The sequence below is a fragment of the Budorcas taxicolor genome, chromosome 25 (genome assembly GCF_023091745.1).
Source record: "Budorcas taxicolor isolate Tak-1 chromosome 25, Takin1.1, whole genome shotgun sequence".
In the NCBI taxonomy this organism is placed as follows: Eukaryota; Metazoa; Chordata; class Mammalia; order Artiodactyla; family Bovidae; genus Budorcas; species Budorcas taxicolor.
The window spans coordinates 44714055-44741052 of NC_068934.1; the positions used below are offsets into that span (position 1 = coordinate 44714055).

Consider the following 26998-nt stretch of genomic DNA (forward strand, 5'->3'; position numbering starts at 1 on the left):
GTTAGTATTTAACTTTTCTGAACTGAAGCACCTATTTATTCTTTTTCCTGGGATCCAGTCCTAGAGCAAGGAGAATCGCAAGTATAAGGCCCCTCCAATACAATAAGTATTCATGAAGTCTACTCCATGTTGTCTACTGAGAAAAGGTATATGCAACGTCAATAAAATGAGGAAAAAAAGGAAAGGCTACAAGGAAATGTTTGGAAATAAGAGATTTGTACCAAAAGGTGTTTGGCAAATTAATGAGGCAATAAAGGTAGAAGGGGTTTTGTGCATTCGATTCAAAGAGTATGTGCTTTTCTACTAGACAGTGAAAAGAGGAAATAGATATTAAACCAGACTTGAATCTCATTCTCGAGTTGGTAACCAGGCATATGGTTAATTAATACCCTCAGAAATTGAGGCAAAAGTTCTGTGAGAGCATAACCTTCAAAAAAAACCAAACTGGGGTGGGGGACTCCGGAAACATTTCGTTGGTCTCGAAGACCTGTTAGTCTGCAGGAAGAGAAGACAAGGTCTCAAACAAGAGGCCCGGGGCATTGATCCTACACACAAAATAAAGGGTGGAACAATAAACAGCTGGAAGCCTGGTCTTTAGGACCCGGCTAGCGACACCCGAGTGGGGTACGTCGCAGAGCATGCTGGGGATTGTAGTCGGGGATATCCCGTCGCGCCGCTCACCAACATAGCTCCGAAGGAGCCTCAATGGGGGGGCCGCAGCTCAACCGCCGCCTCCCGCTGGAGACCCGGCCGGAGATAAGGCTGGCTCCACCTTTGCAGAGTTTCGGAGTTTCCTAGAGCAACGAGGAGGGGGAGGGAGACTTCACAGTTACCCTGGAGACGCGCTCCCGCCCGCCCCTAGCTGCGGGATGCCCTAGATGTCCTTATTAGGACAAGAGACTGAAGGGGGCGGGGCCAATCCAAAGGCCGGCGGCAGGCTCCTTATAAGGCAGCGTCGGGCGGGAGGCGGGAGTGTGGAGCGTGCTAGCGGGTGAAAGATCGGGGGTGGGCGGGGCTTGAAAGGGCGAGCCTGGAGCCTTGGCGCTCGCCTCTCCGCTCCGTTCCGCTCCGGTTCGGCCCCCGATCTGCATCTCTCCACTTCCGGAACAACCCCAGACGGCTGCTCTAACTCACTGAGTAGACTCGGGCTCAACTGGGACCCCTGTGGATAGTTTCCATCTTAACCTCCGAGGGTCCCCCACCTCCAACGAGTCACAAAAACGGTGAAGTGTTTTCCTTTGTCCGAGCTTCTTACTCCCAGGCTGCCACCCCGAATCCAACAACGTGCACATTTCAGCCCCTCTCACATCCCCCGATGTCTGGTGGTGGTTTAGTCGCTCAGTCGTGTCCCGACTCTTAAGACCCTATGGACTGTAGCCCACCAGGCTCCTCTGTCCATAGTATTCTCCAGGCAAGAATACTGGAGTGGGTTGCCACTTCCTTCTCCAGGGGATCTTCCTGACACCAGGGATCGAACCCAGGTCTCCTGCACTGCAGGCCGATTCTTTACCGACTGAGCTCCCGATATCTAGCACCTCCTATTTGTTCCCTTTCTACTTGCTCTCTGTCCCTATTCCCTGTCTTCCAAGCTTTGAAGGCCTTCCCGGCGTGTCCCCGGCTTCACGGCCCTCCCCCATAGCCCAGGGTGGAGGAGCCTCAGCTCAGGATAACCGTTTCCTCGAAGGGTTCTTCAGCTCTTCGAGTTACCTTTGTGTCATCCCCTGTGCTGCTGCTGCTGCTGCTGCTAAGTCGCGTCAGTCGTGTCCGACTCCGTGCGACCCCAGAGACGGCAGCCCACCAGTCTCCCCCATCCCTGGGATTCTCCAGGCTGGAGTGGGTTGCCATAAAGTCCCTCCTACAAAACTACCTGCACGCATTTGTTCCCCCACCTGTAAGGCGAGCGCGGAGAAAAAGAAAACGAGCCAGGTTGTCTACACGGTCCTCCGCTATAGCGAGCCTGAAATCACCTCGGTACGCGCCGCCCCAGCCAGACCTCCCAGCCACAGGGGGCGCTGTCCACATTGTCCCCCTCCTTCCCTGCACAAAGAGGACCACCCCTCGCTCTGGAATCTGTGGTGAGAGGAAGAGGCCGATCAAGGCCTGGTAGAGGAGGGGCGCGTCCAAAAGGCTGGTCCTGTCTGGGAACGGCGGGAGGTTGAAAGGTGGTAGATACAGCAATCGGTACCAACCACTTAAGAGTAGTACAGGGGCGGGGAGGGCGGCAGAAGGCTGTCCTCTGGTTGATGCCCCGCGTTGGGACCACGTGATTAGAGCGGTCCCGCCCTCCTCCCCCGGAACCAGGTGTTCGAATCCCGTCTCCAGAACTAGCAGCATCTCAGTCCTACCGGCGTGAGGCGCCAGAGGAACCGCCCTGCGGCTCATGGCAGCGCCCGTCCGGCTGGGCCGGAAACGCCCGCTGCCTGTTTGCCCCAACCCTCTCTTCGTACGCTGGCTAACCGAGTGGCGGGACGAGGCAGCCAGCAGAGGGCGCCGCACGCAATTTGTGTTTCAGAAGGTGGGTTCTGGCCGGGCCGGATGGGGAACAGGTGCAGGCCGGGACGAACAGCCAGGCCCACCCTGACCCAATCCTGTACCCACTACCCCCGCCAGGCGCTGCGCTCCCTCCGGCGGTATCCACTGCCCCTGCGCAGCGGCAAGGAAGCTAAGATCCTCCAGCACTTCGGAGACGGGCTTTGCCGTATGTTGGACCGGCGACTGCAGCAGCACAAAGCATCAGCTGGTGAGCGCTGGGAGGATTCGGTAATCCCCTGAGCCTCCCCAGGTGCAGCTTTTGTACCCACCCAGGATACCTTGGCTTCATCTGTTCAAGTTCAAGTTGCTCTTTGACCTGGGGCTAGTGGCTGTTTCAGAGCCCGACTGCTCTCACCAACCACTTGAGCTGGCAGCATCCTGCCTGCTGGATTTCAGGGTCCGGGGTTGATGCTCTTTTCCTCCCACAGGTGACCATGCCCCGTATTCACCGTCCGGAACCAAGAGCCCAGTCCGGGAAAGGCCACCTGCTGAAGTCCAGGACTCTTCCATACCAGTGAGGAAGGAGCAGGGGGAGTAGAGGGGAAAGCAGGAGCACCAGGAGTAAGATTTTTCTGGCTTGGGGGACTTAGCTGTGCTGGGTCCTAATCCCACCTGGCTCTGGGCAATTTAGTTTTCTCATCTGTAGGTGTGGATAGTGAAGTCGCTCAGTCGTATCCGACTCTTTGCGACCCCATGGACTGTAGCCTACCAGGCTCCTCTGTCCATGGGATTTTCCAGGCCATAGTCCTGGAGTGGATAGCCATTTCCTTCTCCAGGGGATCTTCCCAACCCAGGGATCGAACCCGGGTCTCCCGCATTGTAGACAGATGCTTTACCATCTGAGCCACCAGGGAAATCTGACTTATAATACAGTCAGTTGAGAGTTCCATGATCAAGCCATTCAGGGGGCTAAGCCCAGTAAGTTGTAGAATTTGCTGTTGAGTCTTCTTGCCTTACCTCCTCTGTCCTGTGGTAGAACTGAGGCTGGGCCAGGTAGATTACACCCCAACCCCATCCCCTGAGACTGTCCACTGTCTCATCCCAGGTTTGCAGGAGATCATCCTGTCACGTGGCCTGTGTGACAAACTAGACAGTTACAAACTAGTTGCAAAAACTAGAGAGACAGCTGAGTGACTTGTGTTGTGCTTAGCCTTTCAGTTGTGTCAGACTCTTTGTGACCCCGTGGACTGCAGCCTGCCAGGCTCCTCTGTCCATGGGATTCTCCAGGCAAGAATACTAGAGTGGGTTGCTGTGCTGTCCTCCAGGGGGTCTTCCCAACCCAGGGATTGGAGCCAGGTCTCCCACATTGCAGGTGGATTCTTTTACCATCTGGGCCACCCGGGAAGCCTCGCTGAGTGACTTGCCCAGGGTTATTTGACCTGCTGAGATAGGACCTGAACCTCAGCTCTGCCAGCGAATCTGTCTACAACAGCTGGTTGGTTTTGGGTTCAACCCCGCCCCCCTGTACTTTTCAGGTCCCAACCCAGCTTAAAGCAGGAGGGCCTGGCAGCTATTGGCCAACTCGGCACTCGGGAGCACGTGCAGTCCTGGTGCAGCTGTACAGGGAGCACCTGGTGAGCACCTGCCAGGCTGGGAGTCGGGGGACTGAGGCAGTGGGCCTGCTGCCTGGGCACTATGTTGGTTACGTTTCTGTCTTGGTTACAGAATCCTAGCGGCCAGGGCTTCCTCACCAAGGGGGAGCTGTTGAAGAGGTGTGACCCAAAGGTTCCCAGGGTAAGCACAGGGGCGAGAATGGAGCCAAGTGGCTCTGGATCTGCCCCTGAGCCCTCCAGAGGCTGCCCTTGGGAGAAAGCAGCAGCATGGGGCATGAGGAGTGGGCCTGTGGTAGACCTGGGAGCTCTCTAAGGGTTTCCTCCCCTATGAACAGGTGGCCTCTGGAAGTGCTCGCCCCTGGCCAGCCCTCCGTTCCCTCCTCCACAGGAACCTGGTCCTCAGGACACACCAGCCAGCTAGGTGGGGCGAACTCCTGGGGTGTGGGAGACAGGGCGGGAGAGCAGGCATGCCATGCTGAGGGTGGCCGTGCAGTCAGAGATGTGCTTGTTGTCAACCTGAGGAACGGCCCTGGGCAGGTCCAGGGGAAGCTGATCTGGGGGCCGAGAACTTGGCTGGAAGGAAGGAGGTTGGGGAGCCCCGGGGCTTGTTTGTAAAAGGTCGCCAAGGCGGGTGAGGCCAGCGTAGCTGGGGGGGCCAGCAGGAGAGCCTGCCAGGCATGAGTGAAAAAGGGAGATCTGTGTTCTTCTCCACCCGCCAGGTACTCACTGACCCCGCAGGGTCTGGAGCTGGCCCAGAAGCTGGCTGACTCAGAGGGCCTGAGCTTGCTGAATGTGGGCAGCGGGCCGGAGGAGCCCCCTGGGGAGGAGCCTGAAGTGCCAGAAGCGGCTTCCGCTGAGCTGTGAGGAGGAGGGAGTGGGGGGAGAAGAGGGGAGCAGGAGGGGTCCCCGAAATGAGGCCGAGACCCCACCCTCCCTCCAGCGGCTCCAGCTGAGCTGTGGCAGCCCTGCCTTCCGTGGGTTAGGGGAACAGCAGTCCCGGCCTGGCTCCAGCCAACGCCCACCTCTTCTCCCTGGTAGTGGTGCCAGTGAAGGGAGCGCCCAACAGCCCCCGCTGGAGCTGGGGCCTGGAGAGTACAGGGTGTTGTTGTGTGTGGACGTCGGCGAGACCAAGGGGTGAGCGAGGTGGGCCTGGTGAGGGAGAGGGTCGGGGGATGATGGCCGATGCTGACTTGGGCCTCCCACGTGCAACTCCAGGGCGGGCCATAGGCCAGACCTGCTCCGAGAGCTGCAGCGGCTGCACGTGACACACATGGTACGCAAGCTGCACGTTGGGGACTTCGTGTGGGTAGCCCAAGAGACCAGTCCCAGAGACCCAGGTAAGGGGTGCGGACAGGCAGGTGGAGGCCAGAGGCAGGGCATGGTGGGTGAGGGGCTATGAGCTAACGGGATCCTTCTTGGCCTCTGGGCAGCACGACCTGCAGAGCTAGTCCTGGACCACATCGTGGAGCGAAAGCGGCTGGATGACCTGTGCAGCAGCATCATCGATGGCCGCTTCCGGGAGCAGAAGGTCCGTCACGGGGCTCACTCCCCCGCCCGCTCGGGGGCACTTCCGGGTGGTCTCCAGGCAGAGCTCCCGCAACTCCAGCCACATCCCCTCTCGAGCTGGTCCAGGGTGGCCTGAACTCAAACTCCCTTGGGCCCCTCTGGGCACACAGTAGGTGTGCAGGGTCCCTGGGTGGAGCTGAGGAGCACATTAAGGACCCCTAGGGGGTCCAGCTCCTGCAGTCCAGAGTTGACAAGGCTCTCCTCTCCAGGGTGGGGCTGCAGGGGCTCTGTCTCCGGGCTGGCTGCTGGGCTGACCCCACGGTGAGGCCACACGTAGGCTAAGGGAGGCTTGAGAGGGATGGGCATCACTCAGATGGTGGTGGGGCTTTCCACGGGAGAGCAGCAGTGTAAGCCAGGGTGTGGAGGCCCCTGTGAGGCAGGTGGAGAAGCTCGGGAGGATGAAGTGGCTGGCGAACTGGTGGGACCAGGGTCTCGTGACGCTTTTGAGGGTGGCGTGGTGGACACCTAGCGTATGAGCATCCAGGCCTGACCTGCCCGACCCCCATCTACCTGCCCAGTTCCGGCTGAAGCGCTGTGGCCTGGGGCGCCGAGTGTACCTGGTGGAGGAGCACGGTTCGGCACACAGCCTCAGCCTCCCTGAGAGCACACTGCTGCAGGCTGTCATCAACACCCAGGTGAGCCGGGAGGGCGGGCCAGGCCAGCAGGGGGCCTGCGGTTGGTGGCTCCACTTAGGAGCCTCCGCCTCCTGTGGCTCCCCTTCCCCAGGTCATCGACGGCTTCTTTGTGAAGCGCACAGCGGACATTAAGGAGTCGGCTGCCTACCTGGCCCTGTTGACACGGGGCCTGCAGAGGCTCTACCAGGTGAGCAGACTCCACCGGGTGCTGTCTGTTCACCACCGGCCCCTCACCTGGATGCTGTGCTCCCGCAAGGAAGGCGAGGAGACTGAGCTCCCTGGTCTCAGGCTGGCCCCCTGAGGCCTGGGATGGGTCAAGGCCTGGCTGGTGGTGGCCCCTAGAGCTCTGGCCGGGCCTCAGTCCGCTCTTCCCTCAGGGTCACACCCTCCGCAGCCGCCCCTGGGGCACCTCTGGGGACCCTGAATCAAAGGCCGGGCCCTCCCCAAACCCGCTCTGTTCGCTCCTCACCTTCAGCGACTTCAACACGGGAGCCATGAAGAACAAGGTACCGCCTCCGCCCAGCCCCTCCTCCGCCCAGGCTCCATCCGGCCCCCCACCACTCCTGATGCGGCATTGCCCCCACTGCAGGCCCAGTCTGTGCGGGATGTGTTTGCCAGGCAGCTCATGCAGGTGCGCGGGGTGAGCGGGGAGAAGGCAGCAGCCCTGGTGGCCCGGTACAGCACCCCTGCCAGGTAGGTGCTCACGGAACCCCTGTCCTCTGCTGTGGCCCGCATCCCCCCTCTCAGCATGGGCATCAGCTCAACCAGTGCCTTGTGGGTGGTCGGGTGCTATGAGGGCTGGACTGACCCCGCTGACACCTGAAGGGTTCACGGAGGTCAGGTGGTGAGGAAGACAGAGCCACCCAAGACCAGACAGAATCTCGGGCACTGGGGAGGGGGAGAGACCTGGCATGTAGCAGAGAAGGCTTCCTGGAGGAGTGGGTAGACCATGAAGACTGGGCCAAGAGCAGCCGTTCTGGAAAAACACTTGCAGGAGCACGAAAGGAGGGTGAGCAGGATGGAGCAGGGCCTTGAAGGCCGGGTTCGGAAGGGCGGCAGTGGTCCTGACTCCTCCCACCCAGGCTGACCCCTTCTAGCCTGTCTCCCGTGATTCTGGCCTGAGCCACTGAGGGTGGGCTAGCAGTCAGCTGTTGTCAAGACTTAGAAAATCCAACTCCCCATCCCGCCCTCAGCTTACTGGCCGCCTATGATGCCTGTGCCACCCCGAAGGAACAGGAAATGCTGCTGAGCACCATCAAGTGTGGGCCGCTGCAGAGGTGAGAGCAGGAGGCAGAGCCTGCAGGGGGTAGGTGGGCCGCCCTCGGCCAGGGCCTGACTCCTACCTGCCTCTCTCTCTTCACAGGAATCTGGGGCCCGTTCTGAGCAGGACCTTGTCACAGCTCTACTGCAGCTATGGCCCCCTGACCTGAGCTATGTATGCCGCAAGACAGACCCCCATCTTCCCAGACTACCCAGTCTTTTAACCAGAATCTTTGGGCTACAGTAAATCTTAAGTGTTTGCATTTCTACGTGTTAGAAGGGGATACCAGGCCCCAGGGGTCTTGAAAAATATCTAGGAACTGGGGAGACTGTCATGTCCAGTTTTTAAAACTGAGCTCCTCGGGACCCTTGGGGTTCCCTTTCAGAGCACTGCTAGGGAGACGGAGTCAGTGAGGCATTGCAACGTTGAATCGAGTTCATGTCATCAGAGTTCTCTGATCAAATAAAATTTCCTTTGATGAGAAGTTCTGTAGCTTGGAAAAGAAAAGTTTATAAAGCGCTAACAATCCAGTGGCCTCATTTTATGGATTGGAACACTGAGACTCAGAGAGCTGCTAGGATTTCTCCAAACTGATAGTTTGAGGCCAAGCTGGGATTGAAACCCAGGGCCTCCTGGCACTGTCTAGAGCAGGATTCTTCAGGCCCGCTGCAGACCAGCCAAGTCCAAGTTTCTGGGCTGGGGCCTGGAGTCTGCAGCCTCGTTACCTCCTCGCTGCTTGGGTGATTCTGGTGCCCATGGTATGTAGGCCAGTCCCAGCCTTGGGGGTGCAGCTCCCAGCTCCTGTCAATGGGGCCCTTCAGCCTGGGCAGAAACACGCCCTGCCTTTAGGTGGACGTGGCCCACCTCCCATGAGCCTGGCCTTTCCCCGCTCCGGGGTTCACTGCAGTGTGACCCCCCCACCTCAGCCACCAGAACTCCTTCTTTCTCCCTTTATTGCCTTTCTCTCTGTACTACCCTTCACAAGAGCATCTTTCCTTTTAGCAGAACACAGTCATCCCTGAGCCCCAGGCTCCTCAGCTACAGAGAACCTCCCCTTCCCTGAGGGCCCCCCACCCACCCCTCAGAAGGTGTAGGCCCCCACGAAGACGGTGAGTCTCAGTACAGAGCTGGCCCGGTAGCTCATGAGGGAGTTCATGGTGACCATCTCCAGGTCCAGCACGTACTCCCGGGGGCCCGTCACAGGCCGCGCAAGGACCAGCATGGCGCTGACATTGTTGATTTGCTGCAGGGTACAGTGGGTGGGGGGGGACACGTGGATTGCATCAATGTACGCACCAGAACCTACTCCCGCATCACCTCGCTGCCCCACGCCTGGCACCCACAACCAGTTGGCTGCACAGTGCAGAGTGCCCTGGCCAGCCTGCAACCCCAGGCCCTCACCCAGCTCCCTGACCCCCTTGACATCTGCACCCTGCCCCAAAGAAATACCTTCCTGGTGCCCTGCCCGCCCTTTGCAGCTAGTTATTCTTTTGTCAACCACGGTCAGCTGATGATTCAAGGCCCAGGGTGAGATTCTTGGGAACAGTAGGGCCTTTGGTGATCTGGGGCAGGTAGACTCACCTTCAAAACACTCAATTCCAGAACAAGAAAGCCAGCACTGGTACCAGACAAAGCATTATGGCCCTCACTGTGAGTCACATCTGGACTGCTCCCTCAGCTCCACTAGCCCAGAGCTGGAGTCTCAGGCCCCAGGCCCTGTACTAGCCCCTGCTGCCTCTCTCCCTCCAAGACCCATCTCCACTTGCCTGCCTTCTCACACTCTGCTGCGTCTGTTACCTTCAGCCTCTCAAGCCAGCCCCTTATCCTTAGGGTGAAGCAATCCAAGCTGGATACGCAGACCAGTGCAGGGACTCAAACCCCAGCGTCTGAGTGCCTTGCTAGGATTGCATTTAAACTATCTGTAGTTTGTACCAATTTATAACACTCCTACCTTTCTACAGAAACTGACCCCTGGGGTTAGGGGTTACTTTCAGAGGAGAGGCAGGGTATGATGGCATAGTTGAGTCTTCCACTTAAGATTTCCTGGAACTCAAGTTGGGGATTATGCAAGTCACTTGAGGGGTGGGGTTAGGGAGAGCCTTACCCTAATGTAGAAGTCTCCCTGCGAGTTTCCAGCACGGATCTGAAAGGCATTGTAGGCACCAGGGTAGACGGAGGTTGCTTGGATTTGGAACACGTCCGCCGGTACGCTCCGCTCCGAGGTGATGCTCATATAGCGGTGCACGATGGATGAGGGCTGCTCCCGGCACAGGGGGTTGGAGGCCGGACAGAGACAGCGACTGGAGACCCCAAGATGGGGACACGAATGAGGTTCTAGCCCATCCCCCAAATTTGGCCCACCCCCCAAAATCAAGGATCTTCCTACTCCTGCTAGGACAGTGTGTGTGGTTTAGTCACGAAGGACTACAACTCCCATCAGCTTTCAGGACTTGCCAGTCCAAATAGGTGCCAGGCGGCCGCAGAGCTCTCTGGGAGTTGTAGTTTCTCCCGTGGCCTGGCATGGCATTGACTCACTTGTCGGACACCTGGACGTAAGGCTCCACACAGCGGTTGGTGTCCACACAGCGGTAGCCCCCGTGGAAGTTGACACAAGTCTGGGCCTCAGAGCACTGGTGCGCACCCGACTCACACTCGTCAATGTCTGTGCCAGGGGAGAGGGGCTGGAACCCAGATACCAGGCCACCAGCTCCTCACACCCCCCTGCCCACTCTACCCGGGCAACCTATACCTTGGCACAGGCGTGTGGCCAGCAGCTGATAGCCCTGTGGACAGTGGCAGGAGAAGCGGCCTGGCTCGTTGACACAGCGGTACTGGCAGAGGTAACTGGAGTAGCTGCACTCATCGATATCTGGGGGAGGGTGGGGCTGAGGACAGGGCCGGGGCAGCCTCCTAGCTCCGCCCCACCCGGGCTTATCCAGAGAGCCTGGCCCCAGGTTAGGCTCAGTACAAGAAGAGGCAGAAGAGAAAAACCCTGCAGCTCAGCAGGGGACAGAGGGTTCAAGAAAGGACTGCCCAGGGGACTTCCCTGGTGGTCTGGTTGTTAAGAATCAGCCTGCCAATGCAGGGGACACAAGTTCAATCCCTGGTCCAGGAACTAAGACCCCACATGCCCTAGGGCAGCTGAGCCCATGTGCCACAGCACAGCTGTGCCCTTGCACCTAGAATCTGTGCTCTGAAATGAGAATCCATCGCAACAAGAAGCCCACGCACCAGAACTAGAGAAAGCCCTGGCACAGCAACGAAGACCCAGCGCAACCAAACATGAATAATGTATTTTTAAAAATGCGTTTTTCAATGCAGGGGACGTGGGTTCAATTCCTGATTGGGGAACTAAGAACCCACATGCCACGGAGCAGGTAAGCCTGTGGGGCTCAACTACTGAGCCCACACACCACAGACTCAGTGCTGCCAAAAGAAAAAAAAAAGACTGCCCCACTCATAGACCTGTCTCTGCCCCGAGACTAAGATGATACTAAATGAGAGGACTGAGAATCTAGAGGTTTGGCTTTAAATCCTACTGACCGAGTTTGAAGAACCTCTGTTTCCTTTCAGTAAGTAAGTGGATTAGGCCGGATAAGCCCTTGACGCACCCCAGACTGCTCTGGGTTTCAACACTTTGCCCGATTCCTGCAACCTACGATCCGCCCAAGCACAGTCACCTCCTGCCAACTGTGAGCAGCGCAGGCAGGAGCCAGGTTTTCTCCTCTGTGTCCTTTATGCTGCCCGGCACCGAGCCAGGCACCAGTGGGGTCTTAACTTGGCAGCAAAGCACAAAGCTTAACAGAAACAGGGTACTTGGCTAGTTGACAGAGAGAGCGAGCCCTGGCCACACCTCACCCCAGCTATGTGACCCTGGGCAAGTCACTCAACCTCTCTTCGTTGAAGTATTTTATCTTATTCTTTGTAATTATCTCCCCAAAAAACTTGAGGGAGGTATTAATGTCAATTTGCAGAGAAGGAAAAACTCATATTTATTTCATAGGATGTGAGATAAATACTTCGGCCACCTGATGTGAAGAACCAACTCATTGGAAAAGACCCTGATGCTGGGAAAGACTGAAGGCAGGAGAGAAGGGGGTGACAGAGGATGAGATGGTTGGATGGCATCACCGGCTCAAGAGACATGAGTTTGAGCAAGCTCCGGGAGACAGTGAAGGATAGGGAAGCCTGGCATGGAATTGCAAAGAGTCAGACACGACTTAATGACTGAAGAACAAGAACAGTCTCACAGGATTGTTTGCAGACTGCACAGGGCAGGTTCTCAATAAATGCTAATTCACTTTGTAAAACGTTGCTCCTTGGGACAGTATAAGGTCTTGACTGTTGTCGTTTTCTCATTTAATTCTCAAGACAACCCATTCTACAGAAGAAGAAATGGACTCAGAGAGAAAAGTGACTTTCCCTGGTCCAGGATTTGCACACATATCAGCCTGACTCCCAGGGAGGGGGTGCACCTCCATCTTTGCTCAATCTCTCTACAGAGCTTCAGTGGGGACCTAACTGCTCCCCTCCATGCCTTCCCCAGCAGGCTGCAAGTTCTGCTGGGCAGCTCTGCAAGTGCCTTGCCCCCTGCTGGGGTAGAGTACACAGGAGGGACATGGGTGCTGGGTGGATGGGACATTAGAGGCATCAAATGGAGGGCTGTGTGGCAAGAGGCTAGGCATGATACAGGCCCTGGGGAACCAGCAGAGACCAGCGGAGACCAGGGGGGAACCAGTTTTGGGGGTGGAGTGCTCACCACTGCAGGAAAAGCCGTCCCGGTGCAGCTCATAGCCCTGGTGGCAGCGACATAGGAAGGTCCCATAGGAGTTGAAGCAGCGCTGCTCACACGGAGCCCCCATGTCACATTCGTTCACATCTGGGGGTGCCAGGAATACGGGGGAGGGGTGAAAACCAAGGAGCAGCCCAGAGCCCCCACTGCACCTGGGCTGATCAGGAAAGGAGTTCCCCCGCCTCACAGCCCTCTGCCCAGGACCCCAAGCCTGGCCCAGCCCAGCCTCACCCACACAGGAGCGGTTGTTGGGCCCCAGCTGGAAGCCCGGCTCACACTGGCAGCGAAAGGAGCCAGGCAGGTTCACGCAGCGGTGCTGGCAGTAGCGGTACCGACACTCGTCTATATCTGGGATGCAGGCAGGGGAAGGACAGAGGAGGGCAGAAGTCAGGTGCCATCCAAGCCAGCTGGGACCCTGCCTCATCACCCACCGTCTTGCCTGAGTCTGGGGGCCTGGGCCAGGCCAGATCAGGCAGGACTCACACACTACACGCATACAGCTCTGTCTGGTGGCTCAGGCAGAGGTGGCAGGGAGCGGGAGTGAAACCTGGGGGTGGGTTAGAATGGGGGTCAGCGCTGGGGTGAAACCCAGGCCACAGGCCCAGACTCACCCACACACTCGGGCCCAATCTTGCGATAGCCATCGGGACAGGTACACTGGTAGGAGCCAGGCAGGTTATGGCACTCCTGGCTGGGGCGGCAGTCGTGCAGGGCCTGGGCACACTCGTCCACGTCTGCAAGACACACTGCTCAGCCCCTGCCTGGGAGCCCGTGCACCACCCAACATGACAAGACTCCTCCACGTGGGAGGACACAGGTTGGGTACCACTCAACTGAGTGTGTGGGTGACTGACACCCCCAAAACAGGAACATGTGGACCCATCACCCAACAGCACAAATAAGAGTTTACTAGCCTGGAGCTAAAGAGAAAGGCACCCCTAAGCTGGGAGACCCCAAGTCAGGGATACATAGGACAAAGCCCTGCCCATACTCCCAGGGGCACTGACTCCAGGGCCTTTCTCCAAGGTCCATGCCTCCCAGGAGTGGGGTCCAGACCCAGAAGGGCCAGAGCAGAGGCCAAGGGGCAGAGCTCTTGCACGCCATCTGCAGCAGTCAAGGTGCAGGGGCTGGGCAGAGGGACGGGCACAGGAACTGGGACCACCAGTGGCAGGTAAGGACCTGGGCAAGGGTCTGGATGTTATTCCAGTGCCCTGAGGAGGCTTTTGAGCAAGGGAGGAACATGAGGTATGAGTTTTTAAAAGGCAATTCTAGACACCTGTTAGAAAGATTGGCAGCCTACTCACCCACGCAGCGCTCTTGCTCATCGGGCTCATAGCCCGGGAGGCAGGGGTGGGGATGTTCAGCAGGGGGCACAGGTGGTGGGGGTCCCTCTCCGTGAAGATCATTGATGACAGCAGCCGAGCGGGGCAGGCACAGGTAGCCCCCGTAATGGTTGATACATTTCATTTCCCCCTTGCAGGCCTCAGGAATGGTCAGGCACTCATTTACATCTGCGGAGAGGGGCCTGCTGGGCACAGCCAGTCTCCAAGGGTGGACCGTGGAGGGCAGGGGAGGCAGGAGTCCAGCTCAGCCTGCTCTAAGCTGTGTGATCCGGCAGGGCCTTCCCTCTCTACTCCACAAGCTAAGGCTGCCTGCCCCGGACCCCTTCCTGGGGCCTGCCAGGGCTGATGGTGGGGCAGCTGTTCCCCCTGTCACCCCCATTCTCTTGCCCACAAGAGGGTCTCTATCCCTCCCTGAAGCCTCGGCCCTGACTCAACCTAAGAGTAATGTGCAGGCCTCCTGACCGCGCCCCCGCCTCGCACTGCTCGCCCAGGGCCGTGATGGTGCAGAGCAAGATAGCAGAGTGATTAGATGAGGTGTCCGGGAACCAGTCCTGTGGTCAGCGCCCTGTTGGTCTCTGGACTCTAGGGGCTGGGTTGGGTGAGGGTGCCCTGGGTTTCTCTGAGGGGGAGGGACCTGGATGGCTTCTCCACCTCGAGTTCAAGCTGGCCCCCTGAGAACCAGAGCAGGCGACATACGGCCAGGCAGAGCGGAGTAAGGGACAGCCACAGGGCTCCTGCAGCAGCTCTAGGAGCTGGGCTTTGTGATCCCCTTTCCAGTTCTCCGGGGCAGGTCGGCCCCCAAGCATACTCACCCCTGCAGTGCTGGCTGTCAGGGTCCCACTCATAGCCATCTGTGCATTCCTACAAGGGGAACCAGAGGTGGCCAGTGGTCACCCCTGGTCCCCTCTAACTGACCAGGCCGAGACCAAGGCCCAAGCCGGGCCACCCTCCTGGCCTGCTCCAGACAATGGCCCCAGCTGCTCCACCAACCAAGGGAGGGCACACTCTTCCCCAGCAGCAGCCACCCCAGGATCCTGGCCTTGGTGTCCCTGCCCAACCCAGCCCAGGCCAGCGGCCCCACTGTCCCCACCGTGTAGCTGTCGGGCTCCTCGGAATCCTGGGGAGACGCTGCCCCCAAGAGCAACAGCAGCAGCGCCCAGAGCAGTAGAGACCCGGGGAGGCAGGAGGCGAAGGGGAGCATCCTGGGGCTGGGAGGTGGTGGGCAGGGGTCAGGGCGCCTCTGCCACAGCAACCCCCAAACCCTGTGCCAGAACTCTGAGCCCCAGCCCCTGCCGCCTCCCGTCCGGGACCGCGCTTGGGGCCCCGGAGCCTCCCTGGGCCGAGGGCCCACTCCTCGCGCGGGCCGGGGTTCAGGGCCCACTCGCCTGGGGCCGCCCCGCCCCCGCGCGGTCCCCCTGTGGCTCCGGCCGGGGAGCGCGGGCCTCTCGGCTCCTTGCTGACGCCGACTCGGCCTAGACTTCTGGCTCGCGCCCTCCCCCGATGGACGGCCACTCACTTGGGCCCGCGACGGCCCCGCGGCCCGCGGCTCCGGCGGCTCGGCTGGCTTCGGCAGTGCCTGCGGCAGACGGACAAGCGGACGGCGCAGCTCCCTGGACGCGCGGCCCCAGGAAGCGCCCCCCGCCCGCCCGCCCGCCGCGGCGCGGCCCACCCCGGCGCCTCCGCCCGCCCCTCAGCGGATTCCTGAGCCCGCGCCAGGGGGAGGGACCCCGACCCCCCGCTTCTCCGCCCCTGGCCGGCCACAGGCCCCCACCCGGTCCCCCGCGGCGCCGCCCGGAGCCGCCTCCCGGCGCCTGGCCAGGGTCCCCCAGCGCTCGATGCTGGGGGCATTGGTCCTGATGCCAGGCCCCCGGCTCACTTAGGAGTCCGCAGGCTTTCACTGTGCGCACCCCAAAATGTCATCCTGCGCACCTAGACCCTACCTAATCTGTGCCCCAGGGGTTCTTGGGCACCCACACCTCAATGCCGGGGGCCCCAGACTCTGCGCCTCCCAGAATGTCACCCTGGGCACCTGGACCCCACCAAATAATCCTGGGACTTCCGGATTCTCACTCTGCACCCTCCGGAATGTGATTCTGGACACCTGGACAGTCAATCTGGAAATACCAAATCTTTGTCCAGGGTTCCCAGACCCTCGCTTTAAGAACAGATGCTCCCGGGTCCAGAACTGTCCATCTCGGTCCCTTCTCCCCTCCATCCCCAGGGCTGTAGTCAGCCAGGCGGTCCCTTCACTCCAGAACGACCTCCTCCGAGACCTCAGTCCGCGAGACTACATCAGTTTGGGGCGGGGGCGGCAATTCACTTTTGGCCCAGAATGAATGGAAGCCCCTGAGAAGGCGGGCAGGGCTGAACTCGGGCGTGCTGGACGCCAGGGTCCGGGTCCGGTGCCCTCGCCTGCCTGGCCATCCTCCCGCCAGCGTCCCCCGCTACCCACACATCCCGCCCCCAGTCCCCGGGTTTCTGCCTACTCCCGAAGCAGCGGGAGAGCCCTAAGGGGCGGGGCTTGGGCGGAGATGGCTCCCAGGAAGGGGCGGGGTCTTGCCCTGCCCACGTCTCAGGGCGGGACCAGACGGGAAAGGGCTGCGTGTCCAGGGATTTCCCTCCTGGAAGCAGGCGGCGTGCGGGAAATGCCGAGTCCTCGGTTCCCTTTCCCACCCCTGTTTATCCTCACAGTCACCCCCATTAGCAGCCCTGTCCGGTGAGTAGGAGAGGACGTGCCGATGGGTCCTAGGATGAGCCTTCAGGATTCAGTGTGAACTGCAAAGCACCCTCCCACGTCCAAATACTTCCCAGCACCACCACCCGCCAGCGGTGGGGGAGAGGAGGCTAAAAATAATAAGTCTTTAAAACCCAAAAGACAGTAACAAGTGCTGGAGAGGATATGGAGAAATTGGAACCCTCACACTGTGAGTGGGAATGTAAGATGGGGCGGCTGCTGTGGAAAAGTCTGGCAGTTCCTCAAAAATGTTAGCACATGACCCAGCAATTTCACTTCTAGGTGTATATACACAGGGGGATTGAAAACGTATGTCCAAACACACACACAAATCTGTACACAGTGTTCATAGTAACAATATTCATAAGTGTTGAAAATATAGAACCAAAGGAATGTTCATCTATTGATGAAAGGAGAAACAAAAAATGACGATAGAATATTATTCTGCCATAAAAAGGAATGAAGTACTGATATGTGCTACAACATGGATGAATCTCGAACATGACACCAGTTGAAAGAAGCCAGACACAAAAGGCCACGTATTCCATTTTTATGACACAACCAGAATAGGCAAATCTGAAAAACAAAGTAGGTTAGTGATTGCCAGGGGAGAGGAGAATGTGAGAATGACTTCTGATGGGTATGGGATTTCTTTTGGGGTGATGAGAATGGGTGGTGATGGTTGCACAGTTATGCAAATTCATGAAAAATCACTGAATTATCTAAGCACTTTAAAATGGTAAATTTTATGGTATGTGAATTATACCTCCATAAAATTTATTTAGACTGTGCTGGGTCTTCACTGCTGCCGGAGGGCTTTCTCTAGTTGCAGTGAATGGGCTTCCCACTGCAGTGGCTTCTCTTGTTGCGGAGCACAGGCTCTAGGGTACGCAGGCTTCATTCAGTAGGTGCAACTCCCAGGCTCTAGAGCATAGGCTCAATAGTTGTGGCTGACGGGCTCAGTTGCCCTGCAGCTTGTGGGATCTTCCCAGGCCAGGAATTGAACCTGCATCTCAACCACTGGGCAAGCAGGAAGGAACCTAGCGCTGTTATTTTAAACCTCCAGCTCTGGGGCTGACGGGGGGCCCTTAGTCATAGGTCATACATGGCTAAAACCAGCTTGGGACACATGACTGGGAACTAGAATCATGGAGCCAGGTACCCTTCTGTAGATAATCTGCCTACTGCAGTTTTTCAATTTATTTATTTATTTATGGCTGTGCTGGGTCTCTGGTGCTGCGTGCGGGCTTTCTCTGGTTGCAGTGAGCTGGGCTTCTCTTCTTTGTGGTGTACAGGCTTTTCATGGAGGTGGCTTCTCTTGTTGCAAAGCACAGGATTTAGGGGCACAGGCTTCAGTAGTTGCAGCACATGGGCTCAGTAGTTTTGGCTCCCAGGCTCTAGAGCACAGGCTCGGTAGTTGAGGTTTGCAGCGTTAGTTGTCCCTCTGCATGTGGCATCTTCCTGGATTCCAGGGATTGAACCCATGTTCCCTGCATGGGCAGGCAGATTCTTATCCACTGAACCACCAGGGAAGTCCTCTACTGCGTTTTAATAAAGTCAGCATCATTCTCTTCTTTTTTTCCCCCAGGGGAGACCCTTGGCTTACTATATGGTATGTGTTTTGGGAGGATCAAAAAAGGGGATCACAATCCAGGATACAGGAGGCTTGGGGCTGGTGCACGGGGATGATCCAGAGAGATGATATGGGGTGGGAGGGGGGAGGGGGGTTCAGGATTGGGAACTCATGTACACCTGTGGCAGATCCATGTCAATGTATGGCAAAACCAATACAGTATTGTAAAGCAAAATAAAGAAAATAAATAAATAAATAAATAAATTTAAAAAAAGGGGGGGATCACAAAAGGATCCCTTTTGTGCAGCAAAAAGGGACCTCACGGCTTTGGGAAGATTCCCAATGAACGAAGAAATGAGGTAATCAGCACATGAATGAATGGATCCCTTCCCCTGGCTCCCATCCCCATGGAAACCCCAGAAAACCAGTTCTTTTTCTCGCCTGTCTCTGGTCTTGGATGTTGGTTCTCAGACTGAAGCTCCATGTGAGAGCCCCTGAACCCAAGGACCCACTTCAAGGCACAAGTGACAGGTGTTAAACACCCCTGCCCAGGCCTCAGCCTCCAGCCTGGCTCTGTCTGAGGTGCCAATCCTGCTATCTTCCTGCTTCCTGAAGCCCATTCACATACCTCTTCCCCGTCCCCAGACTGTGACAAGAATGAAGAACAGAGGTCGGAGCTGCCACTTGCTGTCCCCTGGACCCTGAACTTTTCTAGTTAAACAAAAAGGACTAATCACTAAGCCAGCAAATCCCCCCTCAGCCAGCTCTGCATGCGGCCCCTTCCTGGGTGCTGAGGATACAAGCAAGGCAGACACATCCGGGGTGGCTGGGATGCGGACGCCCAGTAGACACAGGCACACTGGGGGCTCAAGGGGCTGCAGGTTATACCACAGGATAGGCGAGCTTCATGGAGGTGATGACGCCTGAGCCGACTGAGCTTTGTAGTAGGGTGAGCAAGAATGCTTCCTGGGGGCTGCTGACCACCATTCACACCCCCCCCATCATTAGGGCCTGTGGCTCCCATAGCCGTTTCCCCCTCCAGGTACCAATGGCCCTATATTGTCACTGTCCACTTAGCATCTGTCTCCTCCCGTCTCCTTAAGGCCAGATTCATCTCCACATCCTTAGGACTGCCCAGGACAGGGTTGGCAGAGAGTCTCTGTTGAATAAAGACAACAGGTGGAGTGGGGTACTGGCAGGCAGGGGCCGTGCCGGGACAGAAGCCTGAAGCCCTCTTGTGCATGTGTGTGGGGGTCCTCCTCCCCCTCCTGACCTGGTTTCCCTTTGGTGGTTTCTCCAGCTCCACCCTCTCAGCCCCTCCACCTTGGTCTGCAGTTTCCTGCCCCAGACACTCTAGTCTGCCGCATCATGGCACCAACCGTCCATCTCTCCTGCCTCCTGGCCCTGCTGGTGGCAGGCCTGGCTCAAGGCATCAAGGGCTCCCTCAGGGGCCAGGTAAGTGTCCCCAACTTTCTCCCCATGCCTGGGGCTCACCCCGGCAGAAACAGGGCTTTGTTCCTATTTCTCAGAGGGAGTGACTGAGACTGAGGGGATGACCCACGTGCTCAGGCCCACACAGGGAGAGAAGCGGGTGAACCGGCTGCTCCCCTAGTCCAGTCCCAGCTCGGGTGGGAGCTGAGGTGTGGTCCCAGCCATGACTCCTCACCTCACCCCCTCCCCACTGCTCTTTTTACACCCCCCACCCCCGGCCCTGCACCGCCACCCAGGACTCAGGTCCCCAGCCACTGGAGCTGAAAGAGGTCTTCAGATTGTTTCAGATGCAGTACAACCGGAGTTATCCAAATCCAGCAGGTATCCCGGGGCACGTGCGTCTCCAGTCCAAACCCCTGCTCTCATTTAACAGGCAAGGAAATTCAGGCTCAGGGTGGGGAATGCATTTGGCCAAAGCCACTCAGGACAGTGACGCAGGGCTGGGAGTGTACTCCCTGGTTTCCCAAATGCACAAGCGGGGACAAGATCCTCCTTGGCTATGAACCTGGAGGGAGGTGGTAGCTGTTGGGGGTTTGACTGGTCTGAGAGGATGGTCATGTCCAGAGCCACTTTCCTGTGACTGCAGCAGCAGGAGACTGCTAGTCATCCAGCAAGCACCCAGGGTTACCCATTTTGTGGACTCCCTCTCCACCCCCATGCGTTGCCAGCCCTGGTCCTGCCCTCTAGATCGCATCTCCCATGGGGGAGGTCTGTGGGCACCTTTCAGCCCGACTTCCTGTGCCAGGGACTTGCCCAACCCTCCCCTGCGATGTTCCAGCCACAGACTTGCGGCCAGAGGTGTGAAGTAGAGACAGAGATGACCTGGCAGGAAGTTGGTCTCTGACCACCCACCTTTCCTTTGTCACTAGCCTTCCGACCTTTCACTTGGCTTCTTCCCCAGGTGGGCAGATACTCTCTACCTGCCTTCAACAAAACCCCAACCCAGGGGGGCTGGGGAGCCACTTCCTTGGTCCAGGTGTCTGTAGCAGGGTCTGCAAGGACCATAGGAAAGGAGCCAGTGCTTACCTGGGAGAGTGTGGGTGGGAAGCCAAACTGGTGGCCGCTTCCTGTCCCTGGGGGCTTGCGAGCCAGCCTAGGACAACCTCCTTTCGGTCTAGAGCACGCCCGCCGCCTGGACATCTTCGCCCAAAACCTGGCCAAGGCTCAGCGGCTGCAGGAGGAGGACCTGGGCACGGCCGAGTTTGGGGTGACTCAATTCAGTGACCTCACAGGTACTGGACTCCTGGCAATGGGTGGTAGGCAGGGAAGAGGATCTTCCCCAGCAGATACCAGGCTGACTTGGCTTCTGTTCCCCAGAGGGACTCCCGAGGGCCAGAGGCCTGGGGGTTTGCCCTGAATCTGAGATCAGGGCAGGAACTGTGTGGAGGCCTGGGTGGTAGCCCAGCTCACAGAGACACTGGGTGCAGGACTGTGCACCCCAGCAAGGAACGTGGCCTCCCTCCAGGCCTCAGGGTCCTTATCTTTCTGCCTCCCAGGGCATTACAGGGACTCAAATGGCTCAGGATGTGGATGGCTGGGGTGGGAGGCAGAATGGGGGGGAGGGGTCAAAACAGTGAACTTCATGGCCCCATGTGTCCCCAGAGGAGGAGTTTGTCCAGCTTTATGGAAGCCGGGTGGCTGGAGAGGCCCTAGGTGTGAGCAGAAAGGTGGGGTCTGAAGAGTGGGGGGAGTCACAGCCTCCGACCTGTGACTGGAGGAACAAACCTAACACCATCTCACCTGTCAGGAACCAGGTATCTGCCTCCACCCCAAGCCCAGCAGCCTGGCCCAATCCAGCCCCAGGGCGGGGGTGGTGTTGGGAGGTGGGGAGGAGAGGGTCTGCAGTCTACCCACCCCCACCACCGCCATCCTTTCACCACCAGCGAAACTGCAACTGTTGCTGGGCCATGGCAGCAGCAGGCAACATCGAGGCCCTATGGGCCATCAAGTTCAATCGCTCTGTGGAGGTCTCCGTGCAGCGTATGGCTGGGGGCAGGGCTGGGCGTGGGGGGCCAAAGGAGGCGGGGGTGCCTGAGGCCTGGGCACACACGTTGTCCCTTCTGGCACCAGAGCTGCTCGACTGTGACCGCTGTGGGAATGGCTGCAAGGGTGGCTTCGTCTGGGATGCGTTCCTCACTGTCCTCAACAACAGTGAGTGCCTGGCTGCTCTGGGCAGTCATGGCGGGGGAAGGATGGGGTGGGTACTGTTCCCGAGCTGAACTGAGCCTCCTCCCGGGCCTCGCTTATCTCTAGGAGGCCTGGCCAGTGAGAAGGACTATCCATTCGATGGGAGTGGCAAAACCCACAGGTGCCTGGCTGAGAAGCACAAGAAGGTGGCCTGGATCCAGGATTTCACAATGCTGCAGGCCGGCGAGCAGAGTGCGGGCAGGATGGGGACACAGGCGGGCACAGGGGGGAGATGGACAGGGACAGACGGGGCTATAGACAGAGACAGAGGGATCTCTGGGGGCGGGGGCTAGAGGGTGGGAAAGAGGAAGGGATAGATAGAGATGCCCATGAGCCAAGAGCAGGGGATGAAGGAGCAGCAGGGCTAGATGGCACCTTCCACCCCCAGGCATCGCCAGGCACTTGGCCACCCAAGGCCCCATCACCGTGACCATCAATGTGAAGCTACTGCAGGTGAGATAAGGTAGGGAGTGGGGCCGGGGGGGAGGGGTGTATATAGGGGAGGTGGCCTCAGACTCGGCCTCTCTGCCCCTGCAGCAATACCAGAAGGGTGTGATCAAGGCCACACCTACCACCTGTGACCCCAGACACGTGGATCATTCTGTCCTGCTGGTGGGTTTTGGTAAAACCAAGTCGGTGGAGGGGAGGCAGGGGAAGGCGGCCTCGTTCGGATCCTACACTCGCCCTCGCCGCTCCATGGCATACTGGACCCTGAAGAACTCCTGGGGGCCTCACTGGGGTGAGGAGGTGAGTGTGGTCTACTGGGGGCAGACAGGGCAGGACAGACCTCTCCCCGCTGTCTGGCGCTGATGGGCCCTAACTTCTTAGGGCTATTTCCGGCTGCATCGAGGGAGTAACACCTGCGGCATCACCAAGTACCCGGTCACTGCCAGAGTGGACATACCTAAGAAGAAGCAACAAGTCTCTTGCCCTCCCTGAGGCTGCCTGGCTGCCCCTTGGCTCTCTCCTGCTGTGCCAATTACCTTTCCCTGCCACCTGCCCCAAGGTTTTTGCCTAGTCTCCCAGTATTCTTGCTGGGGATTGAATAAAGCAAGACAAGACCCCTGTCTTTGGAGTGGACACGGCTGGGGTGGGGAAATGGATGGGGAGCGAGTAGATACTGTTCTCTGACATGTCCTTGTCCCTGTGGGGTCAACAGACACATACATCCTCATACACAGTGACACTCAGAGATGTACGTGTGCAACGGGCACACACATCCATGCGCGGACCCATGTGTGTACCCACTCACAGCCTCCTCCAAAGTCATGGCAACTTTATTGTCAGTGTGGCCAGGGCGGGGGGGGACGGGCCTCAGTCATGATAGAGGCGCAGGAGGCAGCCACGGAGGGTGCCCATGTAGCGGTCCCAGAGCGCCTGGTGCCTGCAATGGTAACAGTTAGGGTGTTGGCTGATGTTGACTGGATCCCCATGACCCTGCTTCACGTGCTCTCAACACCTTCACTCGTTTAATCCTCACAGCATTCCTATAAGCCTTACTGCTGTCACCCCCAGCTTATGTCTGAAGGAACGGAGGCACACAGAGAGAAAGGAACTTGTCAAGATCAGGTCAGTTTCTCAGTGATGGAGCTGAGACTCTGGTCAAGAGTGACTTCCAACCCCAGGGCCAAAGAACAGGGAACTCAGAGTCTGCAGGAGGGCTGGGCCCCAGCAGGAGGCCAGCACGATAAGGAAGCCTGAGATCTCTCACCGGAAGCCATCCAGGGAGTGGACCGAAGCCGAATACTGATTCAGGAAGAGACGCACGTCATTCAACGGCCAGTGGTCGGAGCGGCAGGGTTCCACGAACTGTGGGTCCAAGGTAACATCCAGCACTGGTACAGCCCAGGGACAGGCCAGGATGGGGTCAGAGGGCAGCCAGCAGGACAACTCACCTTCTCCACGAGGTCTACAAACAGGTCTCTGACATCCTTATTGTGGGTCAGCTTGGCGGCCACATTCACCAGCCCCCGGGACAGGTTCTGTGGGGGAGGGAGCCTGGGAGTTCTGCCTGCTGTCTGAGAGAGGCTGGGGGCTGAGACCACATCTATCCACCTCCTTCAATCAAGTAATTCCCCAGCATTTAAGAGCTGGCTCCCCCCAGGGGCAGGCAGAGGGAACAGCAGCACCACCTAAGGCCAACAGTAGAGCCGCTGTGGGGCAGGGCTCTGGATGCTGAAGATGCCCCAGGGACAGAGGCTGGACTGGGCCACAGACCTTGAAGTTGGCTTCCATCTCCGAAAAGACACCAAGCTTCCCCCGGAGGGCAGTGCACACCAGGCTGAAGGAAGATAGGGTCAAGGCCCGCGCCGCCTGGGCGCCCACCTCAGGCCCCGCCCCACAGACCCCTAGGGTCACCTCTTGTGCAGGTCTAGAAGGTCCTTGTCAGCCACAAGCACCTTGAGCTCCTTCAAGTCCTGGAGAAACTCCTTGTCTAAGTCCATGTCCATGTCATCCACCTGGGAGTCTAAGTGAGGCCCATGAAGGGAATTGAGGTGCGAGATTAAAAAATGCCTCCTGTGATAACCTGAGCCTTCCCCCCTACCACTTCATGGCATCCCACAAGACAAAAGAGCACGCTGGGTGTGAGAGAGCTGGAAGGACTGGCCCCAAGCCAGAGAGACGCTGTGGGTCCCTTGTCTGCAGAGAAGCTGTGTGTGGCGGCGCTGGGCCATGAGCAGAAGCGGCTGGGCAGGGGCCCTGAAGAAGAAAGGCTGCTGGGAACCGGGGCCTGCACCTGGGTCAGTGGGGGCCTCACCGACGGCTCCGAGGGTCCAGTTCTGGATCATGAGCTCAGCACAGAAGGCAAAGTCCCCAAAGCTCAGATACTGCAGTTTTTTCTTCCCTGTCTCAAAGCGATTGTTGGCAAAGAAGACGATGGCTGCATAGTCCCTGCGGGGTGGGGAGCGGGGGGTGGGGTGTCCATCAAGGCTTGAAATTCCTTCTTACCAAGCAGCTCTCAGCTACAACATCAGCGGGACCTCCGTGTTCTGGCCTCTCTCTACCCTAATTCACTGTGTGACGGGTTTCAAGTCACATCTCTCTGGGCCTCCTCCTCTGGGCAAAGAGAAGGTTTCAGCCTGGGTCTCCTAAGGGACACGGTGGGAGACCACAGGGTAACAGCGACCATTTACTGAGTACTTACTAAGCCCCAAGGGCTGTGTCATCATGAGCTTTACCCATGGCACCTCACAACAGTCCAGCTGGTGAATGGCCAGGCTAGGATTTGAACCCAGGCCAGTCTGAACCGAAGTACAGCCCAAGAGAGGGATAACCATTGCCCCCCCTACAGCATGGAGGTCATGTGGGTTGGGGCAGAAAATAAAGGTCCGCTTCAGGGCACAAGGTAGGAGTGTGCAGGAGGGGGAGGCAGTTGTCCCCTCACCTGGCCAGCCGATCGGACAGGAGGAAGTGCTGCTGGATGTTATCCACCAGGGAGCCCCGCATTTCCTCCACCACCTTGAAGACGCGCTTAAAGTTGTCAAACTGCAGGGCAGTTAGAGGAGGAGGAAGGACTGGTCAGGTTGCTCACCCAATAAACTGTTTGGTGAGCATCTCTCTGTCACTGACCCACCTATCCAATCACCAGACACTGATGGAGTATTTGTTATTGCTTCAACAAACTATTAACCTCCTGCATTGGCAGGTGGATTCTTTACCAATATGCCACCTGGAAAGCCCCATTAATTATTAATATCTCTTATCAATTCCCCAAATGTTCACCAGCTTCTACCATCTTGCCTTGGATAAATGTTTACTCACTCATCAATAAATTCACCCCTATTTTAGCATCATGCTCTCTAGTTCTTCACTAGTTTGTGCTGAAAATGGCCTTCCTAGCTAAGCCCTAGGAACTCGAAAAAGAGCAAATACTAAGCCATCTTGGGGAGCTCACAGGAGTCACAGAGGAAAATGCTAAAGGCCCACTAGAAGGGTTACTTCTTCCTGGCACCACTGGCAAGGCTTTTGGAGAAGGTGGTATATGACCACCCCCCTCAACCCCTGACCCTGCCTTAGATTTCAAGGGGTATATATGTCCTAAAATAATACCTTGGAAAAATAATACAGGTAGGGGCAGATGAGCAAAAGAAAGCCAGGGGCTGGGGAGTCTAGAGAAGGAGGCAGGGACAGGATGATAGGAGGGTCTGAAGGTCAAGACCAAGGAATGTGGCTGCTATAGGAAAGAATGGGAGCCATTCAAAGTTCGTGAGCAGAAGAAAGCTAAGGTAAAAATGTAGGCTTCTGAGAGGTCACTCTGGCTCAAGAGTAGGGGATGGCTTGGAAGGGGCAAAAAGAGAGGAGAGTGCAAATGAAGGCACTGCCACAGAAGTGTTGGAGTGGGGTGGAGGTGAGGCAGGAACCAAAGGGATGGCGCAGAGGGGCGGGCTGCAGACGGGTGCAGTGCCCACCTGTCTCCGGCAGCTCTTGAGGGTGATGCCTGTTTTGGTGCTGATATCATCCAGGTCTTTCTTGGTGCCCTTGGACAGCTTTTTGCCCAGCACCTCCCGCACGAAGGCCTCGTCAAAGGCATAATACCTGTGGGGAGTTGGGGACGACACTACTGACTTTCCATAAAAAGAGGGGAGAGGAGAGCTGGCAGGACCTGGGTTTGGCCCCTTCTGCTCTCAACTTTCTCCCGGCTTGGGTAAGTCCCGACCGTCCCCGGGCCTCATCGTCAGCCTGCAAAATGGATACATGGCCAGACTGGTTGGCGTCCCCACCACCCGCCAGGTGAGCACCTCTCAACGAGCAGCGCCTGTCGAGAAGGCGGGATCTGGAAAATGAGCTGGTGAAGCAGCTTGGGCGGCGCGTGGAGCAGGCGCTCGAGCATGTGGAAAGTCCGGTAGTGGTCCATGGTGTCGCTCTGCAGCACCGCTGCTGTGGCGCCGGTCTGCTCCAGAATTCCCGAGCGCACCCTCAGAGCCACCGCGTCGCTCACTGGGAAGCGAGCGCTGGCATCAGGCCCCGCCCCGCCGGCCCTAGAGGTTCTTCAGGGATTTCAGCCCCGAGCCCCAGGCATTTCATACTCCCAGGCCTCTGCCCACTGCCCTATAGGATGCCTAGTCCTGGTTCGGCCCCCTCTCCCATCCAAAACAACCGCTCCGCCAGACTGGCTACCCCAGTCAGCCCCCCACAGACCCGAATAACCGTCCAGCCAAAGGCGATACACGTCCTCGTCGATGAGGGTCGTGTTCCCCACGAAGATGTCCAGCTCGCTGGTCATGGCGACGCCCGGACCCGGGCGCTACCGCAGCGCCCCAGCAGGAGCGAGCACTGCCCGGGCCCGGCGCGCCGCCGCCGGGCCACTTCCGGGAGCACTGACATTCGTCT

At 58.1% G+C, this 26998-nt stretch overlaps 4 protein-coding genes across 6 annotated transcripts; 2 read left to right on the forward strand and 2 right to left on the reverse strand.

Moving 5' to 3' along the window:
• Positions 1–2106: 2106 nt before the first annotated feature.
• On the forward strand, positions 2107–8012 carry MUS81 (MUS81 structure-specific endonuclease subunit). Of its 2 annotated transcripts, XM_052662017.1 has the most exons (17): positions 2107–2162; positions 2302–2515; positions 2611–2740; positions 2961–3046; positions 4008–4106; positions 4198–4266; positions 4421–4506; positions 4805–4945; positions 5124–5219; positions 5301–5422; positions 5516–5613; positions 6170–6286; positions 6378–6473; positions 6664–6792; positions 6876–6979; positions 7480–7563; positions 7650–8012. In XM_052662017.1, exons 2-17 carry the CDS (start codon positions 2381–2383, stop codon positions 7714–7716), a joined length of 1659 nt encoding a protein of 552 aa, XP_052517977.1. In that variant the 5' UTR covers positions 2107–2162; positions 2302–2380; the 3' UTR covers positions 7717–8012. The 2 variants fall into 2 exon arrangements, 1 of the variants encoding a protein (XP_052517977.1); XR_008201522.1 differs by having other exon boundaries at positions 2115–2515; positions 6762–6792.
• A 59-nt stretch (positions 8013–8071) lies between these two features.
• EFEMP2 (EGF containing fibulin extracellular matrix protein 2) lies at positions 8072–15300 on the reverse strand. The gene is made up of 12 exons (XM_052661963.1): positions 15199–15300; positions 14773–14890; positions 14495–14543; positions 13644–13850; positions 12951–13073; positions 12571–12687; positions 12307–12426; positions 10297–10416; positions 10083–10209; positions 9652–9847; positions 8626–8790; positions 8072–8369 (listed from the first exon to the last, which is right to left on the reverse strand). The coding sequence occupies exons 2-11, from the start codon at positions 14881–14883 to the stop codon at positions 8629–8631; spliced, it is 1332 nt and encodes a 443-aa protein (XP_052517923.1). The 5' UTR covers positions 14884–14890; positions 15199–15300; the 3' UTR covers positions 8072–8369; positions 8626–8628.
• A 4057-nt stretch (positions 15301–19357) lies between these two features.
• Positions 19358–22664, forward strand: CTSW (cathepsin W). The gene is made up of 10 exons (XM_052662246.1): positions 19358–19444; positions 19717–19801; positions 20599–20712; positions 21083–21234; positions 21364–21460; positions 21551–21631; positions 21734–21859; positions 22056–22120; positions 22205–22414; positions 22496–22664. The coding sequence occupies exons 1-10, from the start codon at positions 19358–19360 to the stop codon at positions 22604–22606; spliced, it is 1128 nt and encodes a 375-aa protein (XP_052518206.1). The 3' UTR covers positions 22607–22664.
• Positions 22665–22928: 264 nt separating this feature from the next.
• Positions 22929–26978, reverse strand: FIBP (FGF1 intracellular binding protein). 2 transcript variants are annotated; one of them, XM_052661878.1, is made up of 10 exons: positions 26807–26978; positions 26407–26605; positions 26077–26203; positions 25053–25153; positions 24405–24559; positions 24026–24134; positions 23885–23948; positions 23563–23649; positions 23379–23476; positions 22929–23051 (listed from the first exon to the last, which is right to left on the reverse strand). In XM_052661878.1, exons 1-10 carry the CDS (start codon positions 26889–26891, stop codon positions 22982–22984), a joined length of 1095 nt encoding a protein of 364 aa, XP_052517838.1. In that variant the 5' UTR covers positions 26892–26978; the 3' UTR covers positions 22929–22981. The 2 variants fall into 2 exon arrangements, with proteins under 2 accessions (XP_052517838.1, XP_052517839.1); XM_052661879.1 differs by having other exon boundaries at positions 24426–24559; positions 26807–26977.
• Between the last annotated feature and the right edge of the window lie 20 nt (positions 26979–26998).

Coding starts and splice junctions, on each gene's coding strand:
- MUS81 (XM_052662017.1), top strand. CDS start 2,381: ATGGCAGCGCCCGTCCGGCTGGGCCGGAAACGCCCGCTGCCTGTTTGC. Junction 2,741..2,960: donor GCAGCACAAAGCATCAGCTG/GTGAGCGCTGGG, acceptor TTCCTCCCACAG/GTGACCATGCCCCGTATTCA. Junction 4,107..4,197: donor AGCTGTACAGGGAGCACCTG/GTGAGCACCTGC, acceptor TCTTGGTTACAG/AATCCTAGCGGCCAGGGCTT.
- EFEMP2 (XM_052661963.1), bottom strand. CDS start 14,883: ATGCTCCCCTTCGCCTCCTGCCTCCCCGGGTCTCTACTGCTCTGGGCG. Junction 14,544..14,772: donor AGGAGCCCGACAGCTACACG/GTGGGGACAGTG, acceptor TTCCCCTTGTAG/GAATGCACAGATGGCTATGA. Junction 12,427..12,570: donor CAACAACCGCTCCTGTGTGG/GTGAGGCTGGGC, acceptor TGGCACCCCCAG/ATGTGAACGAATGTGACATG.
- CTSW (XM_052662246.1), top strand. CDS start 19,358: ATGGCACCAACCGTCCATCTCTCCTGCCTCCTGGCCCTGCTGGTGGCA. Junction 21,235..21,363: donor TCTCACCTGTCAGGAACCAG/GTATCTGCCTCC, acceptor TTTCACCACCAG/CGAAACTGCAACTGTTGCTG. Junction 22,415..22,495: donor GGCCTCACTGGGGTGAGGAG/GTGAGTGTGGTC, acceptor CTAACTTCTTAG/GGCTATTTCCGGCTGCATCG.
- FIBP (XM_052661878.1), bottom strand. CDS start 26,891: ATGACCAGCGAGCTGGACATCTTCGTGGGGAACACGACCCTCATCGAC. Junction 23,650..23,884: donor AGATGGAAGCCAACTTCAAG/GTCTGTGGCCCA, acceptor CCTCCCCCACAG/AACCTGTCCCGGGGGCTGGT. Junction 23,477..23,562: donor TTGTAGACCTCGTGGAGAAG/GTGAGTTGTCCT, acceptor TTGGACCCACAG/TTCGTGGAACCCTGCCGCTC.